The following is a 23,938-nucleotide window of genomic DNA, read 5'->3' as shown; positions in this document are numbered from 1 at the left end:
AGTTAAATGGTGCTGTAAAGTAAACGCGTGATTTAGTCGATGACGTCATCAATTGGTTCGGGCGCGTGCGGGCGGGTTTGACGGCGAGTTCCAGCTGAGCGGTATCCCCAGACGGAGTAAAGTAGCACTCCGAAATCTAAAGTCTCGCGTCCATTGGGCAGCAGCATTCGAGCGGGCTCGAGATCGGTGTACGGAATACGAACCCGGCCGACGAGCGAAAAGTATTATCTAGGGCGCACCGCGTACGAGGGAAACCGAAAGTTGAGCTCGGCCCGTTGAACCAGTGCGGCTTCGCCGAGTCGAGAGGGTGAGCACGCCGAGTCGAGAGGGCGAGCACGCCGAGTCGAGAGGGCGAGCATGCCTGGCAGCGATAGACTGCACGACCTGAAGTAGCGTCTCGTTTGTTTAGCTGTCGGGTCAAAGGATCGAATACATATCACGCCCTGAAGTAGCGTCTCGTTTGTTAGCTTTCGGGCCGTGTTTTGTCCGGAGTTTTAGACATAGATAGTCATATAGAATACACATGGTATACGATCATTTATCATAAGCATAAGCCCGAGTGTCGTGAAAGGCTGATAGTCATATAGAATACACATGGTATACGATGATAGTCATATAGAATACACATGGTATACGATCATCTATCATAAGCATAAGCCCGAGTGTCGTGAAAGGCTATGAAGGTCCCGCTCGACGTCCTTAGAAACTCATCCATGCTGCGACGAGTCCTCGCATGGTGCCAAGCGAGCCTCCATTGAGGCGATTCCGGGCAGCGGAGTTCGCCGGCCTCGTTGAGTAGCCACATGTAGGTGGGATTTCGACGAGCCGCGATCAGAATCGCCGGCCTCGCAGAGTGGTGCGCAGTGCGCGATTTGCGCGTAGGAGGTGATTCCACCGTGCAGCGATTGATCGGGTTGTGCCCGCGATGGGGCAGCGCGCGATTCGCGCGTAGGTGGGATGTCGACGAGCCGCGATCAGAATCGCCGGCCTCGCAGAGTGGTGCCCGCGAAGGGCGCAGTGCCCGAGCAGCCAGAGTGACCCGGCCGTGTGAGGAACGGCGTGATTCCGACGAGCAGTGCGCGATTCGCGCGGAGGAGGTGGTTCCACCGAGAAGCGAGTGGTCAGGGTGAGCCGGCCGTGTGAGGCACGGCGTGATTCCGACGAGCAGTGCGCGATTCGCGTGGAGGAGGTGGTTCCACCGAGAAGCGAGTGGTCAGGGTGAGCCGGCCGTGTGAGGCACGGCGTGATTCCGACGAGCAGTGCGCGATTCGCGTGGAGGAGGTGGTTCCACCGAGAAGCGAGTGGTCAGGGTGAGCCGGTCGTGTGAGGCACAGCGTGATTCCGACGAGCAGTGCGCGATTCGCGTGGAGGAGGTGGTTACACCGAGAAGCGAGTGGTCAGGGTGAGCCGGCCGTGTGAGGCACGGCATGATCCCGACGAGCAGTGCTCGATTCGCGTGGAGGAGGTGGTTACACCGAGAAGCGAGTGGTCAGGGTGAGCCGGCCGTGTGAGGCACGGCGTGATCCCGACAAGCAGTGCGCGATCCGCGCGGAGGAGGCGATTCCACCGAGCTGCGAGTGGTCGGAGTGTGCCGGCCCCCGCGGAGGAGGCGATTCCACCGAGTAGCGAGTGGTCGGAGTGTGCCGGCCGTGTGGAGGCATGGCCGACATGGGAGTCGTGATCACTCGCGTGGGAATCTCATCTCGGGCAGAGGCACGCAAATCTAGGATGATTCTCTCGGACGGAGCCGTTAGCGTTTCGAGCAACCGAGGCTAGACTCGTACCTGCGGCGCCAAGCGGGTCCGTCGTTCCGACGGGGTTGCGGCCCAGGACATTTCCCAGTGGCCTCCTTCAGCAGGCGCCTTGCCGGAGTCCGTCATGCCTGCTCCGGCGTTCGGGCCTCAGGAGAGCAGTTTGCGTTTTGACGACGCGGTCCCACAAAAGGCTTGCGAGGTCCCCATCGCATCCGGTCCTTTTGAGGCAGACCGGCGGCGAGAGTAGTCGGAGCTCCGTAGCTGGAGCTAGCTCGACGGGTCCTCCGCCGGTCATCCTTCTCCGAGGTGGGCCTCGCAGGAGCGCAGAGAATGTCGGGAACGCTCGTCTGTGATCTGCGTTCATCCGGCCATCGCAAGACTCGTGTCCCGCCATTTCCGAAGATCATAATTGAAATTAAGTGTTGTGAAAAATCAAACAGATCCACAACTCGTCCCATAGATAGGTTTAATTTCAATTAGATCGTAACATCATCCTGTAAAATACACCATGCAACATATATGTCAGGATCAAGGCATCATATGAGAAAGATTGGATATATCAGTCAATGCAAGCAAGACTAGAATATAAGTGGGTACGTACCATTCAATTCTACATGTCATTGTATAAAGTCGCAGGAGTGGCCTCGAGTCGCGGACGTCCCGAGGTCTTATAGACACCGCCCAGTGGTTTAAGTGAGCGTCACACCTGGGTTCAACTTACATTTTCACCACAGGGTATACAAGGGTTGTTGCGTTCTGTATTAGTGGAAAACAACTGCTGCACGTCTCCAAAGGTTATTGCTGCTTCCTCTGGAGATGGTCCGTCAACTCGACAATGCTGTTTGTCATGGAGTGGTGGCTTTACGAAATTACAGCATGAAACAGCATGCAATTGCTCGGCAGTATGGCATCACTCAAGGTCAGGTGTCATAGATCCTGAAACGAAATGCTCAGAGGGGTGTCCCGACTCCAATACCAAGGCCAGGACGTCCCCGCAGAACCACAAGGAGGGATGATCGCCAGCTGCACCGGTTAGTCCGCAATGGCCGTACCAAGTCAGCTAATCGGCTTAGGGCTGAGTGGCAGCAACTGACAAATGTGCCTGTATCCAGAAGGCTAGTCAACCAACGACTGGTTCAAGCAGGCTATCGTGCCAAGCATCCCCTGAGAAAGCCACGCCTGACCAGACAACACCGCCAGCGCCGATTGCAGTGGGAAAGAGAGCACCATCAATGGCAGCCGGGACACTGGAATCACCTGATCTTCAGTGACGAGTCTAGATTTCTGGTCTATCGTCAAGATGGCCACGTCCGAGTGCGCAGACAAGTGCATGAAGCCTACAACAAAGATTGTAGAGTGCCAAGAGTCCAAGCTGGAGGTGGTGGGGTGACCATTTGGGCTGCTTTTCATGCAGTGGGCAAAACTGACCTGGTTGTTCTGAATGGAAACCTGAACCAGTTCAAGTACAGGGCCATTCTGGAAGAAACATTGCTTCCATTTGCTCATGCAGCCTTTCGAGGAAACCTTGTCTTCCAAGATGACAATGCACGGCCTCATCGTGCTCGCATGATCCAACACTTTCTTGCTGACCGTGGTGTAAAGCATATGGAGTGGCCTGCCATGTCCCCGGATATGAATCCGAAAGAGAACTTGTGGGCGGAATTAACGCGTCAAATCGACCGCTTGGACCAGCAGCCGACCTCTGTGTATGAATTGCAGCAGGCTATTGTCACTGCATGGCAAGCGATTCCTGTCCAAACCTTGGCAAATCTCGTGAACAGCATGCCTCAACGTGTACGTGCTCTCCTGAATGCTCGTGGGGGTTACACGAAGTACTGAACTGTCATTTTACTGTCCGTAATCCCAGTCGTAATTTAACTTTTGTTTTTGTTAAAAAAAATTTTGGCTAATGTGCAAAATAAAGAGATACTTCTGGAAAACGTACAGAAGTTTAACACAGTACTGTCCATGAATTGAGTTCGATATCAGTTTACATCACTTTCAAGGATCAATTTATTTGTTTCGAAATGTCAAATGTGGTTTTTGTTTCTTTTAAAGGTGACATTAACAAAATCTAGAATAATTTCAACATAATTCCAATGAACTTTTGGTTCTCAGACATCTTGAAAAGTAAGTTCACCCCCACAAAAAAAATATTCCATATTAAATGCCAAGTCTGTATATGACACTTGACTCTCAGCATAGGACCCGAGTTTTCAACGAGAAAACGGAACAAAAGAATTAAAAGTGTAGATACTCATACCTGTTGATAGTGATTTGTGTTGCTCCACAAATCTCATACTTTTTAAAATGCAAAAGGTGAATAACCGATTTCCATCCTATCATATTGAAGTTGAACGATTCCATCAACATTGAATGCAATTGTCATGATGTAAACTATTTCAAGTTCATATTTCCCTATTCGTTGGGGTTCAATATCTCCTTTAACACACTTTATTTTCTTGCAGGTTTAAATTGTTTCCTTTTTCAGGCTTTATTTTCATACAAACTTTATATGTTTCATTTTTCAAGCTTTATTTTCATGCAGGCTTAAATTGTTTCCTTTTGCAGGCTTTATTTTCATGCAGGCTTAAATTGTTTCCTTTTGCAGGCTTTATTTTCATGCAGGCTTTAATTGTTTCCTTTTTCAGCTTTATTTTCATGCAGGCTTTAATTGTTTCCTTTTTCAGGCTTTAGTTTCATGCAGGCTTTAATTGTTTCCTTTTTCAGGCTTTAGTTTCATACAAACTTTATATGTTTCATTTTTCAGGCTTTATTTTCATACAAACTTTATATGTTTCATTTTTCAGGCTTTATTTTCATGCAGGCTTTAATTGTTTCCTTTTTCAGACTTTATTTTCATGCAGGCTTTAATTGTTTCCTTTTGCAGGCTTTAGTTTCATGCAGGCTTTAATTGTTTCCTTTTTCAGGCTTTAGTTTCATACAAACTTTATATGTTTCATTTTTCAGGCTTTATTTTCATGCAGGCTTTAATTGTTTCCTTTTTCAGACTTTATTTTCATGCAGGCTTTAATTGTTTCCTTTTGCAGGCTTTAGTTTCATGCAGGCTTTAATTGTTTCCTTTTTCAGGCTTTAGTTTCATACAAACTTTATATGTTTCCTTTTTCAGCTTTATTTTCATGCAGGCGTTAATTGTTTCCTTATTCAGGCTTTAGTTTCATGCAGGCTTTAATTGTTTCCTTTTTCAGGCTTTAGTTTCATGCAGGCTTTAATTGTTTCCTTTTTCAGGCTTTATTTTCATGCAGGCTTTAATTGTTTCCTTTTTCAGGCTTTAGTTTCATGCAGGCTTTAATTGTTTCCTTTTTCAGGCTTTAGTTTCATGCAGGCGTTAATTGTTTCCTTTTTCAGGCTTTATTTTCATGCAGGCTTTAATTGTTTCCTTTTTCAGGCTTTATTTTCATGCAGGCTTTAATTGTTTCCTTTTTCAGGCTTTAGTTTCATGCAGGCTTTAATTGTTTCCTTTTTCAGGCTTTAGTTTTCATGCAGGTTTTAATTGTTTCCTTTTTCAGGCTTTATTTTCATGCAGGATTTAATTGTTTCCTTTTTCAGGCTTTATTTTCATGCAGGCTTTCATTGTTTCCTTTTTCAGGCTTTAGTTTCATGCAGGTTTTAATTGTTTCCTTTTTCAGGCTTTAGTTTTCATGCAGGCTTTAATTGTTTCCTTTTTCAGGCTTTAGTTTCATGCAGGCTTTAATTGTTTCCTTTTTCAGGCTTTATTTTCATGCAGGCTTTAATTGTTTCCTTTTTCAGGCTTTAGTTTCATGCAGGCATGCAGGCTTCGATGGAAAGATGTCCTCACGCTCTGCTACCGTGTCTCTTTGGAATAATAAATGACATTAGTGAATGTAAAGGAAGGCAGTTATCTATTTCTTAATTACTTTTTTACACACTTTTATTTTACTTCATCTGAACTTTGTTTCTTTTTCCCATTTCAAATCTTTGAGCTGTTCCTTTTCTCGGTTCCATATGCCCGAGAGAGCTGAAATTTGGCCCACTGTCCTCCTTTCTGGTACATTTTCATCTATCAAATTTAATTTTAAAAAGAAATTAATTTTTTTAATGTAAAAAAAATAGGTTTAACCTTTAAAAAAAATAGTTTGTGACCCTTAAGCATGTTTTTTCATTTACTTGTTCCCTTACAATTGTGGACGCTTCCACAAGGTTCATAAACACTCAAATGCATCGTTAAATATTGTGGGATAAAATGAGGTTCTCCATTAAAATACATGTTAATCTTTCACAGCAACAGTTTAGTTTTCGAGATCTCAACTTTTGGCCTTTTTGGGGCAACATCCGATTATCATGATAACTATTTACGATATGCTGGTACTGACAGTTATCAGTTTGTTTGTTTTCTTCCTATCGACCAAGTAAGCCATCCTGTCACCCTTCATTTTTTTTTCACATCGACTTTCTTAAATTGTTGTTGCACAACCTTTCTTTGTTACAAATCGTAATTTGTTCATGAAACTCAACATTTAATTTGAATTTGAACACACAATTCTGAAAACTTTGTTATCTGGTTTATTTTTTTATCTTTCATATTGCTTCTTGTTTTCCATCCCATTGAACTGTCGGGACGATAATGAAGGATTGCGGTTTTTTATTTCATGCAAAATATCTTGCAATTGACAAAACTCAAAGATGTGTTTTGCAGACAACAAAAATAATTTGTTTGTATGTTTAAAAAAATTAATTTCGCCTGAAGAAGTTATGTTGAAACATTGTTTGTCCTGTGGATAATTTCGAACGTGCTAATCAGTGGGTTTTAAAGGTTATTGTGAATTGAAAGGATGAGATGTCACAATGGATGTAAATATCAGTTATCCTGAAAGAGAGATATGAAATGAAATTTATTATTGTTTCAACATGCAAAAAAAATAGGTTTAAACCTTTTAAAAAAAAAGATTTGTGACCCTTAAGCATGTTTTTTCATTTACTTGTTCCCTTACAATTGTGGACGCTTCCACAAGGTTCATAAACACTCAAATGCATCTCGTTAAATATTGTGGGATAAAATGAGGTTCTCCATTAAAATACATGTTAATCTTTCACAGCAACAGTTTAGTTTTCGAGATCTCAACTTTTGGCCTTTTTGGGGCAACATCCGATTATCATGATAACCATTTACGATATGCTGGTACTGACAGTTATCAGTTTGTTTGTTTTCTTCCTATCGACCAAGTAAGCCATCCTGTCACCCTTCATTTTTTTTTCACATCGACTTTCTTAAATTGTTGTTGCACAACCTTTCTTTGTTACAAATCGTAATTTGTTCATGAAACTCAATATTTAATTTGAATTTGATCACACAATTCTGAAAACTTTGTTATCTGGTTTATTTTTTTATCTTTCATATTGCTTCATGTTTTCCATCCCATTGAACTGTCGGGAAGATAATGAAGGATTGCGGTTTTTTATTTCATGCAAAATATCTTGCAATTGACAAAACTCAAAGATGTGTTTTGCAGACAACTAAAATAATTTGTTTGTATGTTTAAAAAATTTTATTTCGCCTGAAGAAGTTATGTTGAAACATTGTTTGTCCTGTGGATAATTTCGAACGTGCTAATCAGTGGGTTTTAAAGGTTATTGTGAATTGAAAGGATGAGATGTCACAATGGATGTAAATATCAGTTATCTTGAAGGAGAGATATGAAATGAAATTTATTATTGTTTCAACATGCTAATTTGTTATCACCAGGTGTTCTTTTTCCATCGGAAATATTGGAGAAAATAAAGGATCATGTTACAACCGTGCTTCCTGAGAAAGACGCCGTCACATCTCAACTGCCACCACTCTCGGCAACGGGACTCAGAATTTCGGATATCACAACCAATAGCATGAAGGTGACTTGGAAATTCATCTCCCAAGTTTTTGACAAGTTCATCATCAGCTACAAACCCAAGGATAGCACCAAAGATCCAAAGGAGGTCGAGGTGAGAGGTGAAGAAGACATGGTCGTTCTTCCACAACTGACTGAAGACACACAATATTTGGTGAAGGTTACTGGATATAAAAAAGGTATACCTTCTGTGCCTCTTGAAGCCACTGCCACTACAGGTATGATATTATGAACCGAGCTGTCATTACACTTTGAATTGTTGGTGCAAAATCATCACTGAAAATTATTTGAGTTTCTTCAAATTGACTTTCCTTTTATCAGAAAGTTATCCGTATTTATTGCAATGAATGTGCTGTTTGGAACATGCTCTTATTTGATAAGCTACATAAAGATTTTCGATGTAAGGATGTCCTCACGTTCTGCTACCGTGTCTCTTTGGAATAATAAATGACATTAGTGGAATGTAAAGGAAGGCAGTTATCTATTTCTTAATTACTTTTTTACACACTTTTATTTTACTTCATCTGAACTTTGTTTCTTTTTCCCATTTCAAATCTTTGAGCCGTTCCTTTTCTCGGTTCCATACGCCCGAGAGAGCTGAAATTTGCCCCACTGTCCTCCTTTCTGGTACATTTTCATCTATCAAATTTAATTTTAAAAAGAAATTAATTTTTTTAATGTAAAAAAAAATAGGTTTAAACGTTAAAAAAAAAAGTTTGTGACCCTTAAGCATGTTTTTTCATTTACTTGTTCCCTTACAATTGTGGACGCTTCCACAAGGTTCATAAACACTCAAATGCATCTCGTTTAATATTGTGGGATAAAATGAGGTTCTCCATTAAAATACATGTTAATCTTTCACAGCAACAGTTTAGTTTTTGAGATCTCAACTTTTGGCCTTTTTGGGGCAACATCCGATAATCAGGATAACCATTTACGATATGCTGGTACTGACAGTTATCAGTTTGTTTGTTTTCTTCCTGTCGACCAAGTAAGCCATCCTGTCACCCTTCATTTTTTTTTCACATCAACTTTCTTAAATTGTTGTTGCGCAACCTTTTCTTTGTTACAAATCGTAATTTGTTCATGAAACTCAACATTTAATTTGAATTTGAACACACAATTCTGAAAACTTTGTTATCCGGTTTATTTTTTTTATCTTTCATATTGCTTCATGTTTTCCATCCCATTGAACTGTCGGGAAGATAATGAAGGATTGCGGTTTTTTATTTCATGCAAAATATCTTGCAATTGACAAAACTCAAAGATGTGATTTGCAGACAACTAAAATAATTTGTTTGTATGTTTAAAAAAATTAATTTCGCCTGAAGAAGTTATGTTGAAACATTGTTTGTCCTGTGGATAATTTCGAACGTGCTAATCAGTGGGTTTTAAAGGTTATTGTGAATTGAAAGGATGAGATGTCACAATGGATGTAAATATCAGTTATCCTGAAGGAGAGATATGAAATGAAATTTATTATTGTTTCAACATGCAAAAAAAATAGGTTTAAACCTTTAAAAAAAAAAGATTTGTGACTCTTAAGCATGTTTTTTCATTTACTTGTTCCCTTACAATTGTGGACGCTTCCACAAGGTTCATAAACACTCAAATGCATCTCGTTAAATATTGTGGGATAAAATGAGGTTCTCCATTAAAATACATGTTAATCTTTCACAGCAACAGTTTAGTTTTCGAGATCTCAACTTTTGGCCTTTTTGGGGCAACATCCGATTATCATGATAACCATTTACGATATGCTGGTACTGACAGTTATCAGTTTGTTTGTTTTCTTCCTGTCGACCAAGTAAGCCATCCTGTCACCCTTCATTTTTTTTTCACATCGACTTTCTTAAATTGTTGTTGCACAACCTTTCTTTGTTACAAATCGTAATTTGTTCATGAAACTCAATATTTAATTTGAATTTGATCACACAATTCTGAAAACTTTGTTATCTGGTTTATTTTTTTATCTTTCATATTGCTTCATGTTTTCCATCCCATTGAACTGTCGGGAAGATAATGAAGGATTGCGGTTTTTTATTTCATGCAAAATATCTTGCAATTGACAAAACTCAAAGATGTGTTTTGCAGACAACTAAAATAATTTGTTTGTATGTTTAAAATTTTTTATTTCGCCTGAAGAAGTTATGTTGAAACATTGTTTGTCCTGTGGATAATTTCGAACGTGCTAATCAGTGGGTTTTAAAGGTTATTGTGAATTGAAAGGATGAGATGTCACAATGGATGTAAATATCAGTTATCTTGAAGGAGAGATATGAAATGAAATTTATTATTGTTTCAACATGCTAATTTGTTATCACCAGGTGTTCTTTTTCCATCGGAAATATTGGAGAAAATAAAGGATCATGTTACAACCGTGCTTCCTGAGAAAGACGCCGTCACATCTCAACTGCCACCACTCTCGGCAACGGGACTCAGAATTTCGGATATCACAACCAATAGCATGAAGGTGACTTGGAAATTCATCTCCCAAGTTTTTGACAAGTTCATCATCAGCTACAAACCCAAGGATAGCACCAAAGATCCAAAGGAGGTCGAGGTGAGAGGTGAAGAAGACATGGTCGTTCTTCCACAACTGACTGAAGACACACAATATTTGGTGAAGGTTACTGGATATAAAAAAGGTATACCTTCTGTGCCTCTTGAAGCCACTGCCACTACAGGTATGATATTATGAACCGAGCTGTCATTACACTTTGAATTGTTGGTGCAAAATCATCACTGAAAATTATTTGAGTTTCTTCAAATTGACTTTCCTTTTATCAGAAAGTTATCCGTATTTATTGCAATGAATGTGCTGTTTGGAACATGCTCTTATTTGATAAGCTACATAAAGATTTTCGATGTAAGGATGTCCTCACGTTCTGCTACCGTGTCTCTTTGGAATAATAAATGACATTAGTGGAATGTAAAGGAAGGCAGTTATCTATTTCTTAATTACTTTTTTACACACTTTTATTTTACTTCATCTGAACTTTGTTTCTTTTTCCCATTTCAAATCTTTGAGCCGTTCCTTTTCTCGGTTCCATACGCCCGAGAGAGCTGAAATTTGCCCCACTGTCCTCCTTTCTGGTACATTTTCATCTATCGAATTTAATTTTAAAAAGAAATTAATTTTTTTAATGTAAAAAAAAATAGGTTTAAACGTTAAAAAAAAAAGTTTGTGACCCTTAAGCATGTTTTTTCATTTACTTGTTCCCTTACAATTGTGGACGCTTCCACAAGGTTCATAAACACTCAAATGCATCTCGTTTAATATTGTGGGATAAAATGAGGTTCTCCATTAAAATACATGTTAATCTTTCACAGCAACAGTTTAGTTTTTGAGATCTCAACTTTTGGCCTTTTTGGGGCAACATCCGATAATCAGGATAACCATTTACGATATGCTGGTACTGACAGTTATCAGTTTGTTTGTTTTCTTCCTGTCGACCAAGTAAGCCATCCTGTCACCCTTCATTTTTTTTTCACATCAACTTTCTTAAATTGTTGTTGCGCAACCTTTTCTTTGTTACAAATCGTAATTTGTTCATGAAACTCAACATTTAATTTGAATTTGAACACACAATTCTGAAAACTTTGTTATCCGGTTTATTTTTTTTATCTTTCATATTGCTTCATGTTTTCCATCCCATTGAACTGTCGGGAAGATAATGAAGGATTGCGGTTTTTTATTTCATGCAAAATATCTTGCAATTGACAAAACTCAAAGATGTGTTTTGCAGACAACTAAAATAATTTGTTTGTATGTTTAAAAAAATTAATTTCGCCTGAGGAAGTTATGTTGAAACATTGTTTGTCCTGTGGATAATTTCGAACGTGCTAATCAGTGGGCTATAAAGGTTATTGTGAATTGAAAGGATGAGATGTCACAATGGATGTAAATATCAGTTATCTTGAAGGAGAGATATGAAATGAAATTTATTATTGTTTCAACATGCGAATTTGTTATCACCAGGTGTTCTTTTTCCATCGGAAATATTGGAGAAAATAAAGGATCATGTTACAACCGTGCTTCCTGAGAAAGACGCCGTCACATCTCAACTGCCACCACTCTCGGCAACGGGACTCAGAATTTCGGATATCACAACCAAAAGCATGAAGGTGACTTGGAAATTCATCTCCCAAGTTTTTGACAAGTTCATCATCAGCTACAAACCCAAGGATAGCACCAAAGATCCAAAGGAGGTCGAGGTGAGAGGTGAAGAAGACATGGTTGTTCTTCCACAACTGACTGAAGACACACAATATTTGGTGAATGTTACTGGATATAAAAAAGGTATACCTTCTGTGCCTCTTGAAGCCACTGCCACTACAGGTATGACATGATGAACTGAGCTGTGTCGTTACACTTTGACATGTTGGTGCAAAATCATCACTGTAAATTATTTGAGATTTTTCAAATTGACTTTTATATAATCAGAAAGTTTGGATGGGGGTGAGTTGCTTGAAGGATGAAGTGGGACAAATCGTTGTGGACCCAGATGGAATTAAAGGAAGATGGAAGAGATATATGGAAATACTGTTGAATGCAGAGAATGAATGGGATGGCAACATAGAGAGTAACCCAGTTTTAGGACCGGCAGAGAAGATAACCAAGAAGGAAGTTGAGGAAGCGATTAAAAGCAATGAAGAGTAGAAAAGTGGGAGGGCCGACGGGAGTTGTGGGAGATATGTTGAAGGCAGCGGGAAATTGGGGTGTAAAGAGAATGACAGAGATCTGCAATCTGGTGGTGAAACAACAACAACAACATGCATTTTAAGGCCATTTTCCCTGCTAGAGCGGGGGTTAGCCTTGCGGTCCCCATGACAATCTTCTCCATTTTGCCCTATTTTCTGCATCTCTCCTTGTTAAACCCCCTTGCCCGCATTTCTTCTTCCATCATCTTTAGCCAAGTCTTTCTCGGTCTTCCCCGTCCTCTACTTCCTTCTACATCAATTTCCATCACTCTTCTCAACCAGTCACTTTCATCCTTCCTCAACACATGACCAAACCATCTCAGCCTGTTCCTCTTCACAGCATCAATCACAGGCAATATTACCATCATCTTTCGCAATTCATCATTTGTCTTCCTCTCTCTCAACGATACTCCGCACATCCATCGAACCATTCGCATTTCCACCCTTTCCAGCCTTCGTTGCTGCTCTACGTTCATTACCCATGTCTCGCTCCCATAAATCATAACACTTCTCACACATGCAGCATACACCTTTCCCTTCAGCTTCAGCTGAAAGAAAGAAAGCCAGACGCCAGACGCCAGACGCCAGATGCCAGACGCTTGAAAGAAGGCCGCATTCCAGTGGATTAGGAACTGAGTACCCTCGTCCCTCTATACAACGGAAAGGTGACCCTCTGGACTGCGGTTCGTATCGAGCGATAAAGTTATTGGCGCATTAAATGAAGGTATTGGAAAGGGTGTTGGAGAGGAGGATAAGGAAGAAAGAGAAGATTGACGAAATGCAGTTTGGATTTATGCCAGGAAGAGGAACGACAGACGCGCTTTTTATTGTGAGGTAGTTGCAGGAGAAGTATATGGAGAACAGGAAGAAGTTGTTTCTTGGGTTTGTTGATCTGGAGAAAGCATTCGATCGGGTTCCACGTGAAGTAGTGACATGGGCATTGAGGAAGTTAGGAGTGGAGGAATGGTTGATCAGAGTAGTGATGGCAATGTACAAAAGAGCTCGCACAGCTGTAAGGACGAAGGACGGGAACAGTGGTGAGTTTGAGGTGAAGGTGGGAGTGCATCAGGGGTCGGTACTAAGTCCACTACTATTTGTAGCTGTGATGGAGGTGCTGGCTCAGAACGTAAAGGAGGGTTTACCGTGGGAGTTGTTGTATGCAGATGATCTGGTGTTGATTGCAGAAAGTATGGATGGGCTGAAGGAGAAGATGAACAAGTGGAAGGAATGTATGGAGACAAAAGGTCTGAAGGTGAATATCGGAAAAAACGAAGGTGATGGCAAGTGGTAAAGCATGTGGTGAGGTGAAAATAACTGGGAAGTGGCCGTGTGCTGTGTGCAGGAAGGGTGTCGGAGTGAATTCCATTCAATGTACAATGTGCGCTGAGTGGGTGCATCAAAAATGTAGTGGTTTGAGAGGGTCATTAACCAGTGTGGCAGCTACATTCAAGTGTAAGGTGTGCACAGAGGGAGCTGCAGATGGAGGAAATGTTGAGTTGGATCTTGGAGATGGCGTGAAGCTGGAAGGTGTGAAAACATTTTGTTACCTCGGAGACATGCTGAATGGAGAAGGTGGATCAGACTCAGCAACGGTTGCTTGAGTGAGATGTGCAGGGAAGAAATTTCGGGAACTGAGTGGCGTGCTGACGAGGAGGGGAGTGTCATTGAAGCTGAAGGGAAAGGTGTATGCTGCATGTGTGAGAAGTGTTATGATTTATAGGAGTGAGACATGGGTGATGAACGTAGAGCAGCAACAAAGGCTGGAAAGGGTGGAAATGCGAATGGTTCTGTGGATGTGTGGAGTATCGTTGAGAGAGAGGAAGACAAATGATGAATTGCGAAAGATGATGGAAATAGAGCCTGTGATGGATGCTGTGAAGAGGAACAGTTTGAGATGGTTTGGTCATGTGTTGAGGAAGAATGAAAGTGACTGGTTTGAGAAGAGTGATGGAAATGAATGTAGAAGGAAGTCGATGACGGGAAAGACCAAGAAAGACTTGGCTAAAGATGGTCGAAGAAGAAATGCGGGCAAGGGGGTTGACAAGGGGAGATGCAGAAAATAGGGCAAAATGGAGAACATTGTCATGGGGACCGCAAGGCTAACCCCCGCTCTTGCAGGGAAAATGGCCTTAAAATGCCTGTTGTTGTTGTGTGTTGTATAATCAGAAAGTTATCCGTATTAATTGCAATGAATATGCTGTTCAGAACATGCTCGTATTTGGTAAACAACTTAAAGATTTTCCATGTAAGGATATCCTCACGTTCTTCCACCATGTCTCTTTGGAATAATAATTGACATCAGTGGAATGTAAAGGAATGCAATTATCGATTTCTTAATTACTTTTTTACACACTTTTATTTTACTTCATCTGAACTTTGTTTCTTTGTCCCATTTCAAATCATTGAGCCGTTCCGTTCCTTTTTTAGCCGCGTCGCAGACGCTGCTCATAGAGTGCACTCTGCTGTTGTTATTGTTACCACGTCTTCTTCTTCTTCTTCTTCTTGTTGTTCTTGCAGAGAAGACAAAACCTCAAAGCTCCACCCATTCTGGGAACCATAGCTCCACCCATTCTGGGTGAGCCTTCATATAAACAAATATCCACCATTTTATTAACTCGCATAGCTTTGAGGCCTGTTTTGTAGGCCCGTGGTGTCTTGCTCTCTCTCCCAGTTTTCTTTCAAATCAAATTCGATATATCATTTCATTTTTCACAGTCGCCAACATAGTTTTAGACTCGGTTGAAAAAAAACGGGAAGAAAATGCGATGAAAGTTGCCCTTTATAGAACTAAATTAATTCTCAAAGGCCTGTAACTTCAAGTCCATTGAGATATATTTTTTTTAAATCGCGGCATGCTCAGTCATACACCGCCCGAAATAACAGACGGGAAAATGCCGAGATATATTAAAAATTCGTCCATTTGATGACAATCGTCACGATGAAATATTTAATTCATACGTCGTCACAATAATGTGGAGAGAGGAGCATAGCTTCGTTCATGTGTCGCCACACACGGGAAATTGCCGAGATATTTTTTTTTTTCAATTGCGGCATGGTCAGTCATACACCGCCTGAAATAACACACGGGAAATTGCCGAGATATATTTTCACTTTGCACAAAAATAACATCAAGTAATCGAATCAATAGGAATGTCCTGTGCTTATAACATCGACGTTATAGGCACAGCTGCATCTAGGCATTGCGTAACATCGACGCGGCTTTTGTTTTAATTAAAACTTTTTGTACTTGTGCCTTTTCTTGCCGTATCTTTCCTCGGTTCCATACACCCTGGAGAGCTGAAATTTGGCCCACTGTCCTCTTTTCTGGTATATTTTCATCTATCAAATTTAATTTTGAAGATAAATTAATTTTTTTAATGTAAGAAAATTGGTTTAATACTTTTTTTTTTTAAGGTTTACAACTTTAAAAAAAACAACCTTTGTGGCCCTAAAACATGCTTTTCCATTCACTTGTTCCCTTACAATTGTGAACACTTCCACAAGGTTCATAAACACTCAAATTCATCTTGTTTAATATTTCAGGATAAAATGAGGTTCTCCATAAAAATACATGTTTATCTTTCACAGCAACAGTTTCGTTTTCGAGATCTCAACTTTTGGCCTTTTCGGGGCAACATCCGATAATCAGGATAACCATTTACGATATCCTGGTCCTGACAGTTACCAGTTTGTTTGCTTTGTTTGTTTTCTTCCTGTCGGCCAAGTAAGCCATCCTGTCACCTAGAAAAAAAAATTCACATCGACTTTCTTAAATTGTTGTTCCGCAAACTTTTCTTTATTACAAATCGTAATTTGTTCATGAAACTCAACATTTAATTTTAATTTGAACACACAATGATTTAAACTTTGTTATCCGGATTATTTTTTATCTTTCATATTGCTTCATGTTTTCCATCCCATTGAACTATCGGGACGATAATGAAGGATTGCAGTTTTTTTATTTAAAGCAAAATATCTTGCAATTGACAAAACTCAAATATGTGTTTTGCAGACAACTAAAATAATTTCATTGTTCGTTTAAAAAATTAATTTCGCCTGAAGAAGTAATGTTGAAACATTGTTTGTCCTGTGGATAATTTCTCAGGTGGTAATCAGTGGTTTTTAAAGGTTATTGTGAATTGAAAGAATGACAAGATAATTATCTTGTAAGGAGAGATGAAATGAAATTTATTATTGTTGAGATAATTAAATTTATGCGATACAAGTCAGGGAAGAATGTTGTTTTACAGACCCAACCATTTTAACATGTAAGTGAATGGGGAAAGTGTGTGCTTTTGTTCTGCAATAGTAAAACATATATACATATACACTGCCGGTCAAAAGTTTTAGAACACCTCAATTTTTATAGTTTTATTGAAATTTACGCAGTTTAATGTCCAGTGAATAACCTGAAATGGTACAAAGGTAAGCAGTAAACTGCTCGAGGTTAAAAAAAAGTTTAGGTTAGCAAAAACGGGAAAATAATGTAAATTACAGTTATATTGTAAAAAAAAAGGCCTTCTTCAGGGAACAAGTAATGGGTTAACAACTTACAGCTGTTCTGCAGCAATGTAAGTAAATTAAGCCTTGAAAGTTGATGCAAACAATTCCTACAGGTGTCCCAACCTCTGCTGATTACTTGATTACAAACCCCTGTCTGTATAAAAGCAGTATTGGAACAGACTGTTATTACATGCTCTGAAGCATTATTTGGACAATATTGCACTGCAGGAAGTAGTATATTGGAAACTGGAGGAAACTCTGATAGAAAGAGGTCTGGCAGACCCAAAGCCACAACTGAATCAGAACACAAGTTTCTGAGAGTCAACAGCTTGCGTTATAGGCAGCTCACAGAACAACAGCTTCAAGCACAGCTTAACACTGGTCGAAGTAAGCAAGTCTCAGTTTCAACTGTGAAGAGAAGACTTCGAGCTGCAGGTTTGACAGGTCGAGTGACAGTAAGAAAGCCATTGCTAAGATGGCAAAATAAGAAAAAGAGGGTTGCCCGGGCCATGAAGCACCGCCAGTGGACTACTGAAGACTGGAAGAAGGTCTTATGGACCGATGAATCAAAATTTGAAATCTTTGGTTCATCATGCAGGGTTTTTGTATGCCGTCGAGAAGGTGAAAGGATGGTTACTCAGTGTGTGACACCAACTGTCAAACATGGAGGAGGAAGCGTGATGGTCTGGGGCTCTTTTGCTGGATCCAGAGTCGGCGACTTGCACAGAGTGACTGGCGCCCTGAACCAAAAGGGCTACCACAGCATTTTGCAGCGTCATGCAATACCCTCTGGTGTACGCCTAGTTGGTCAGTGGTTCATCCTACAGCAAGATAATGACCCTAATCACACCTCCAGGCTATGTCAAAACTACCGTCGAGGAAAAGAACAAGACGGTTGGCTTCAAATCATGGAATGGCCAGCACAGTCTCCAGACTTAAACCCCATCGAGCTGGTTTGGGATGAATTGGGCAGAAGGGTGAAAGCAAAGCAACCCACAAGTGCAACACATTTGTGGGAACTTCTGCAACAGTGTTGGGAAGAACTTCCCGAACAATATTTGATTTCCATTGTAGAAAGAATGCCACGAGTGTGTTCGGTGGTTATATCTGCAAAAGGTTTACTGAGTCAAAAATTTAAATTAAATTTTGTTAAACAAAATGATTCTATGATTTCTTTTTTATCTCCAATTGTTTATTTGTTCTATGCTTAATTTCAGAGTACATTAAGACATTAAACTGTGTAAATTTCAATAAAAACTGGAAAAAATGAGGTGTTCTAAAACTTTTGACCGGTAGTGTATATTGATGGACATTTCATCAAAATGCTGAAATGTTATTGTTTTAACCTGCTAATTTCTCCTGAACAGGTGTTCACGTTGGAAAAGAAGCAACACATGAAATCTCTGAACATTTACCAACCATGGCTCAAGAGAAGAAAGTCAATGTGACAGTTGATTCTGAGGTTCCACCAGAGTCAGCAGAGGATGTTAGTGTGACAGACATCACTCCACATGGGATTACGGTGCCATCCAGGGTTGATCCTTTGTTGGTCAAATTTGCTACTCCAGATAAACCAGAAGAAATTACTAAAGACACTGACGAAGTGGGTCTTCCAGTTGATACCGAAGACATCACTGAAGATGCTGTACATAAAGAGAAACCCATACCATACCCAACAGACAAACCTTCTGATGTTCTGGAAACCACTGACACAACTGGTAAAGTACATAAACTACTTTCCTCATGTCATCACATGAACAATCTATTTTAATTATTTGTGCAAAGAAAGGTCAAATAGTGTGCCTGGTAAATATGGGTTGATTGATGAATGAGAATTCAAAGTGATAGGAAAATATAGCTTGACCATTTCTTGTGTGGGAATAGAATTTTGATATTTTTTTTTAGCATTAAGAACATTTTTGGATCCAAGTAATTACAGAGAGATCAACAAAAGTTCTGTCCATTTTGCCCAAAAGATGCTATTTAAATCAATATTTATTTGATGTCTGCTCAGTATTTCATAAATCTGAATTTTTTTAAACACGAAAAATATTCTTAACTCAAACCTTGCAATCGGTTATGTCATATTTAAAATATAGAATGTGTTTATAAATGACAATAGTTTTAACATTTCGAACGTAAGTGGTATTTCACTTCATTTGAGGTTTTTTCTGATAATAATTGTGCAATCGAATATTCCTGCTCGATTTATTTTTTCCTTATTTCAAAAACGTATTACATATTATTATTTTTATTTTTTTGTATACTGAATCGAGGCTCGTGAAAGAGCTAACATTTACTTCACAAACAAATCGACCAGACAAACAAAATACACAAAAAGAGGGAGCGGAAGACAAGATGGGGAGAAAAGGGGAAGCACACAAACACAACATCCGAGAGCAGGGAGATGTGTGGAAGGGAGAGGGCCCGGGGGGAGGAGGCATGGGAAGGGGGGGTGGGGGGGAGGGAGAAGTATAAAGCACAAGGACACCAAGGACTTCCAGGACAGAAGTTGGTATTTCAAAAAGGGGAATTAGGGTGAAATTAGCGGGGGTAGAAAAGATCAAGATTTTGGATGGGGGAAGATAAGAGATGGTGGTGAACAGCTGTTTTAAAGACTTGGAGGGTGGAGTGGGATTGAAGAGAGTGAGGGAGTTTGTTCCAGAGGTGGGAGAAAAGAGGAATGAAGGAGTGAAGGTGAGCAGAGAGTCTTGATTTTGGCAGTTTAACCAAAAGAGGGTTGCAGGCAGATCTTGTGCGACCTGTAGGAATATTTGCGGGACAGATACAGATTTGCGGGACAGACAGTACATAATCTAATTTGTACGATTATCATTATATTGTTCAACGAAATAAAAAAGGAAGAATTCTTTTTATTTACTCTAGACTTTGAAATTCACGGTGACCTCGTGTCATCGTCTCTCGAACACACAAACATAGTGTTGTTTGCTAACTCGTATAATTTTTCTTACAATGCTATTACATACTTGAATGAAGTCATGTGATGTTATTTGAGTGAACAAGTCAGATGTTCGACGTAATATAATTCCAAGACAACTTAAAATGACTCAGACATTTTCAATGAGGAAATTGTACAAAGCGGATTGCAAATCTTCACATGATAATCTGATTCAGCTGACAGAGTCATATTACAGACTTGGCATTTAATATGGAATATATTTTTTTCCTTGACTTGGGTTTACTTTCTTAACTCAGTGTATCAATCTGGTGAGTTTCTTTTACACTTTGGTGATTATTTGTTAAAAGAACCATGTAACTGATTGTCTGTCGCAGCAAGAAGTCAACAACAGGATTATATCACAGGTGGCGTGGCAAAATGTACGGACAGGTGCATTTGATGATTGGCTTCACAGTCGGGTATACAAGGGTTGTTGCGTTCTGTATTAGTGGAAAACAACTGCTGCACGTCTCCAAAAGTTATTGCCGCTTCCTCTGGAGATGGTCCGTCAACTCGACAATGCTGTTTGTCATGGAGTGGTGGCTTTATGAAATTACGGCATGAAACAGCATGCAATTGCTCGGCAGTATGGCATCACTCAAGGTCAGGTGTCATAGATCCTGAAACGAAATGCTCAGAGGGGTGTCCCTACTCCAATACCAAGGCCAGGACGTCCCCGCAGAACCACAAGGAGAGATGATCGCCAGCTGCACCGGTTAGTCCGCAATGGCCGTACCAAGTCAGCTAATCGGCTTAGGGCTGAGTGGCAGCAACTGACAAATGTGCCTGTATCCAGAAGGCCAGTCAACCAACGACTGGTTCAAGCAGGCTATCGTGCCAGGCATCCCCTGAGAAAGCCACGCCTGACCAGACAACACCGCCAGCGCCGATTGCAGTGGGACAGAGAGCACCATCAATGGCAGCCGGGACACTGGCATCACCTGATCTTCAATGACGAGTCTAGATTTCTGGTCTATCGTCAAGATGGCCGCGTCCGAGTGCGCAGACAAGTGCATGAAGCCTACAACAAAGATTGTATAGTGCCAAGAGTCCAAGCTGGAGGTGGTTGGGTGACCGTTTGGGCTGCTTTTCATACAGGGGGCAAAACTGACCTGGTTGTTCTGAATGGAAACCTGAACCAGTTCAAGTACAGGGCCATTCTGGAAGAAACATTGCTTCCATTTGCTCATGCAGCCTTTCGAGGAAACCTTGTCTTCCAAGATGACAATGCACGGCCTCATCGTGCTCGCATGATCCAACACTTTCTTGCTGACCGTGGTGTAGAGCATATGGAGTGGCCTGCCATGTCCCCGGATATGAATCCGAAAGAGAACTTATGGGCGGAATTAACGCGTCAAATCGACCGCTTGGACCAGCAGCCGACCTCTGTGCATGAATTGCAGCAGGCTATTGTCACTGCATGGCAAGCGATTCCTGTCCAAACCGTGGCAAATCTCGTGAACAGCATGCCTCAACGTGTATGTGCTCTCCTGAATGCTCGTGGGGGTTACACGAAGTACTGAACTGTAATTTTACTGTCCGTAATCCCAGTCGTAATTTAACTTTTGTTTTTGTTAAAAAAAATTTTGGCTAATGTGCAAAATAAAGAGATACTTCTGGAAAACGTACAGAAGTTTAACACAGTACTGTCCATGAATTGAGTTCGATATCAGTTTACATCACTTTCAAGGATCAATTTATTTGTTTCGAAATGTCAAATGTGGTTTTTGTTTCTTTTAAAGGTCACATTAACAAAATCTAGAATAATTTCAACATAATTCCAATGAACTTTTGGTTCTCAGACATCTTGAAAAGTAAGTTCACCCCCATAAAAAAAATATTCCATATTAAATGCCAAGTCTGTATATGACACTTGACTCTCAGCATAGGACCCGAGTTTTCAACGAGAAAACGGAACAAAAGAATTAAAAGTGTAGATACTCATACCTGTTGATAATGATTTGTGTTGCTCCACAAATCTCATACTTTTTAAAATGCAAAAGGTGAATAACCGATTTCCATCTGATCATATTGAAGTTGAACGATTCCATCAACATTGAATGCAATTGTCATGATGTAAACTATTTCAAGTTTATATTTCCCTATTCGTTGGGGTTCAATATCTCCTTTAACACACTTTATTTTCTTGCAGGTTTAAATTGTTTCCTTTTTCAGGCTTTATTTTCTTACAAACTTTATATGTTTCATTTTTCAGGCTTTATTTTCATGCAGGCTTTAATTGTTTCCTTTTGCAGGCTTTATTTTCATGCAGGCTTAAATTGTTTCCTTTTGCAGGCTTTATTTTCATGCAGGCTTTAATTGTTTCCTTTTTCAGGCTTTATTTTCATGCAGGCTTTAATTGTTTCCTTTTGCAGGCTTTATTTTCATGCAGGCTTTAATTGTTTCCTTTTGCAGGCTTTATTTTCATGCAGGCTTTCATTGTTTCCTTTTGCAGGCTTTATTTTCATGCAGGTTTTAATTGTTTCCTTTTGCAGGCTTTATTTTCATGCAGGCTTTAATTGTTTCCTTTTGCAGGCTTTATTTTCATGCAGGCTTTAATTGTTTCCTTTTGCAGGCTTTATTTTCATGCAGGCTTTAATTGTTTCCTTTTGCAGGCTTTATTTTCATGCAGGCTTTAATTGTTTCCTTTTGCAGGCTTTATTTTCATGCAGGCTTAAATTGTTTCCTTTTGCAGGCTTTATTTTCATGCAGGCTTTAATTGTTTCCTTTTGCAGGCTTTATTTTCATGCAGGCTTAAATTGTTTCCTTTTGCAGGCTTTATTTTCATGCAGGCTTAAATTGTTTCCTTTTGCAGGCTTTATTTTCATGCAGGCTTTAATTGTTTCCTTTTTCAGGCTTTATTTTCATGCAGGCTTTAATTGTTTCCTTTTTCAGGCTTTAGTTTCATACAAACTTTATATGTTTCATTTTTCAGGCTTTATTTTCATACAAACTTTATATGTTTCATTTTTCAGGCTTTATTTTCATGCAGGCTTTAATTGTTTCCTTTTGCAGGCTTTATTTTCATGCAGGCTTAAATTGTTTCCTTTTGCAGGCTTTATTTTCATGCAGGCTTTAATTGTTTCCTTTTTCAGGCTTTATTTTCATGCAGGCTTAAATTGTTTCCTTTTGCAGGCTTTATTTTCATGCAGGCTTTAATTGTTTCCTTTTGCAGGCTTTATTTTCATGCAGGCTTTCATTGTTTCCTTTTTCAGGCCTTATTTTCATGCAGGCTTAAATTGTTTCCTTTTGCAGGCTTTATTTTCATGCAGGCTTTAATTGTTTCCTTTTTCAGGCTTTATTTTCATGCAGGCTTTAATTGTTTCCTTTTTCAGGCTTTAGTTTCATACAGGCTTTAATTGTTTCCTTTTTCAGGCTTTATTTTCATACAAACTTTATATGTTTCATTTTTCAGGCTTTATTTTCATGCAGGCTTTAATTGTTTCCTTTTTCAGGCTTTATTTTCATACAAACTTTATATGTTTCATTTTTCAGGCTTTATTTTCATGCAGGCTTTCATTGTTTCCTTTTTCAGGCTTTATTTTCATGCAGGCTTTAATTGTTTCCTTTTTCAGGCTTTAGTTTCATACAAACTTTATATGTTTCATTTTTCAGGCTTTATTTTCATGCAGGCTTTAATTGTTTCCTTTTTCAGGCTTTAGTTTTCATGCAGGCTTTAATTGTTTCATTTTTCAGGCTTTATTTCATGCAGGCTTTAATTGTTTCCTTTTTCAGGCTTTAGTTTTCATGCAGGCTTTCATTGTTTCCTTTTTCAGGCTTTAGTTTTCATGCAGGTTTTAATTGTTTCCTTTTTCAGGCTTTAGTTTTCATGCAGGTTTTAATTGTTTCATTTTTCAGGCTTTATTTTCATGCAGGCTTTCATTGTTTCATTTTTCAGGCTTTATTTTCATGCAGGCTTTAATTGTTTCCTTTTTCAGGCTTTAGTTTTCATGCAGGTTTTAATTGTTTCCTTTTTCAGGCTTTAGTTTTCATGCAGGTTTTAATTGTTTCCTTTTTCAGGCTTTAGTTTTCATGCAGGCTTTAATTGTTTCCTTTTTCAGGCTTTAGTTTTCATGCAGGTTTTAATTGTTTCCTTTTTCAGGCTTTATTTTCATGCAGGCTTTAATTGTTTCCTTTTTCAGGCTTTAGTT

At 39.8% G+C, this 23,938-nt stretch overlaps 1 protein-coding gene across 1 annotated transcript in view; it reads left to right on the top strand.

Annotated features, from left to right (window-relative positions):
* Positions 1–925: 925 nt before the first annotated feature.
* The window catches only part of LOC144888587 (uncharacterized), a 54,491-nt gene continuing 31,478 nt past the window's right edge, over positions 926–23,938 (top strand). Inside the window, exons 1-14 of the mRNA XM_078767037.1 lie at positions 926–948; positions 3,955–4,003; positions 4,108–4,222; positions 4,485–4,550; positions 4,685–4,710; positions 5,526–5,587; positions 6,019–6,145; positions 6,699–6,748; positions 6,833–6,959; positions 7,247–7,262; positions 7,480–7,839; positions 9,949–10,308; positions 11,604–11,963; positions 18,196–18,546. Coding sequence (XP_078623163.1) covers positions 926–948; positions 3,955–4,003; positions 4,108–4,222; positions 4,485–4,550; positions 4,685–4,710; positions 5,526–5,587; positions 6,019–6,145; positions 6,699–6,748; positions 6,833–6,959; positions 7,247–7,262; positions 7,480–7,839; positions 9,949–10,308; positions 11,604–11,963; positions 18,196–18,546 — 2,092 coding nt within the window. The remainder of the gene's footprint in view (positions 949–3,954; positions 4,004–4,107; positions 4,223–4,484; positions 4,551–4,684; positions 4,711–5,525; positions 5,588–6,018; positions 6,146–6,698; positions 6,749–6,832; positions 6,960–7,246; positions 7,263–7,479; positions 7,840–9,948; positions 10,309–11,603; positions 11,964–18,195; positions 18,547–23,938) is intronic.

This window comes from Myxine glutinosa, chromosome 13 (genome assembly GCF_964187855.1).
Source record: "Myxine glutinosa chromosome 13, kmMyxGlut1.1, whole genome shotgun sequence".
In the NCBI taxonomy this organism is placed as follows: Eukaryota; Metazoa; Chordata; class Myxini; order Myxiniformes; family Myxinidae; genus Myxine; species Myxine glutinosa.
Note: the sequence above shows the minus strand (reverse complement) of the source record. Positions and strands in the feature narration are given on the sequence as shown.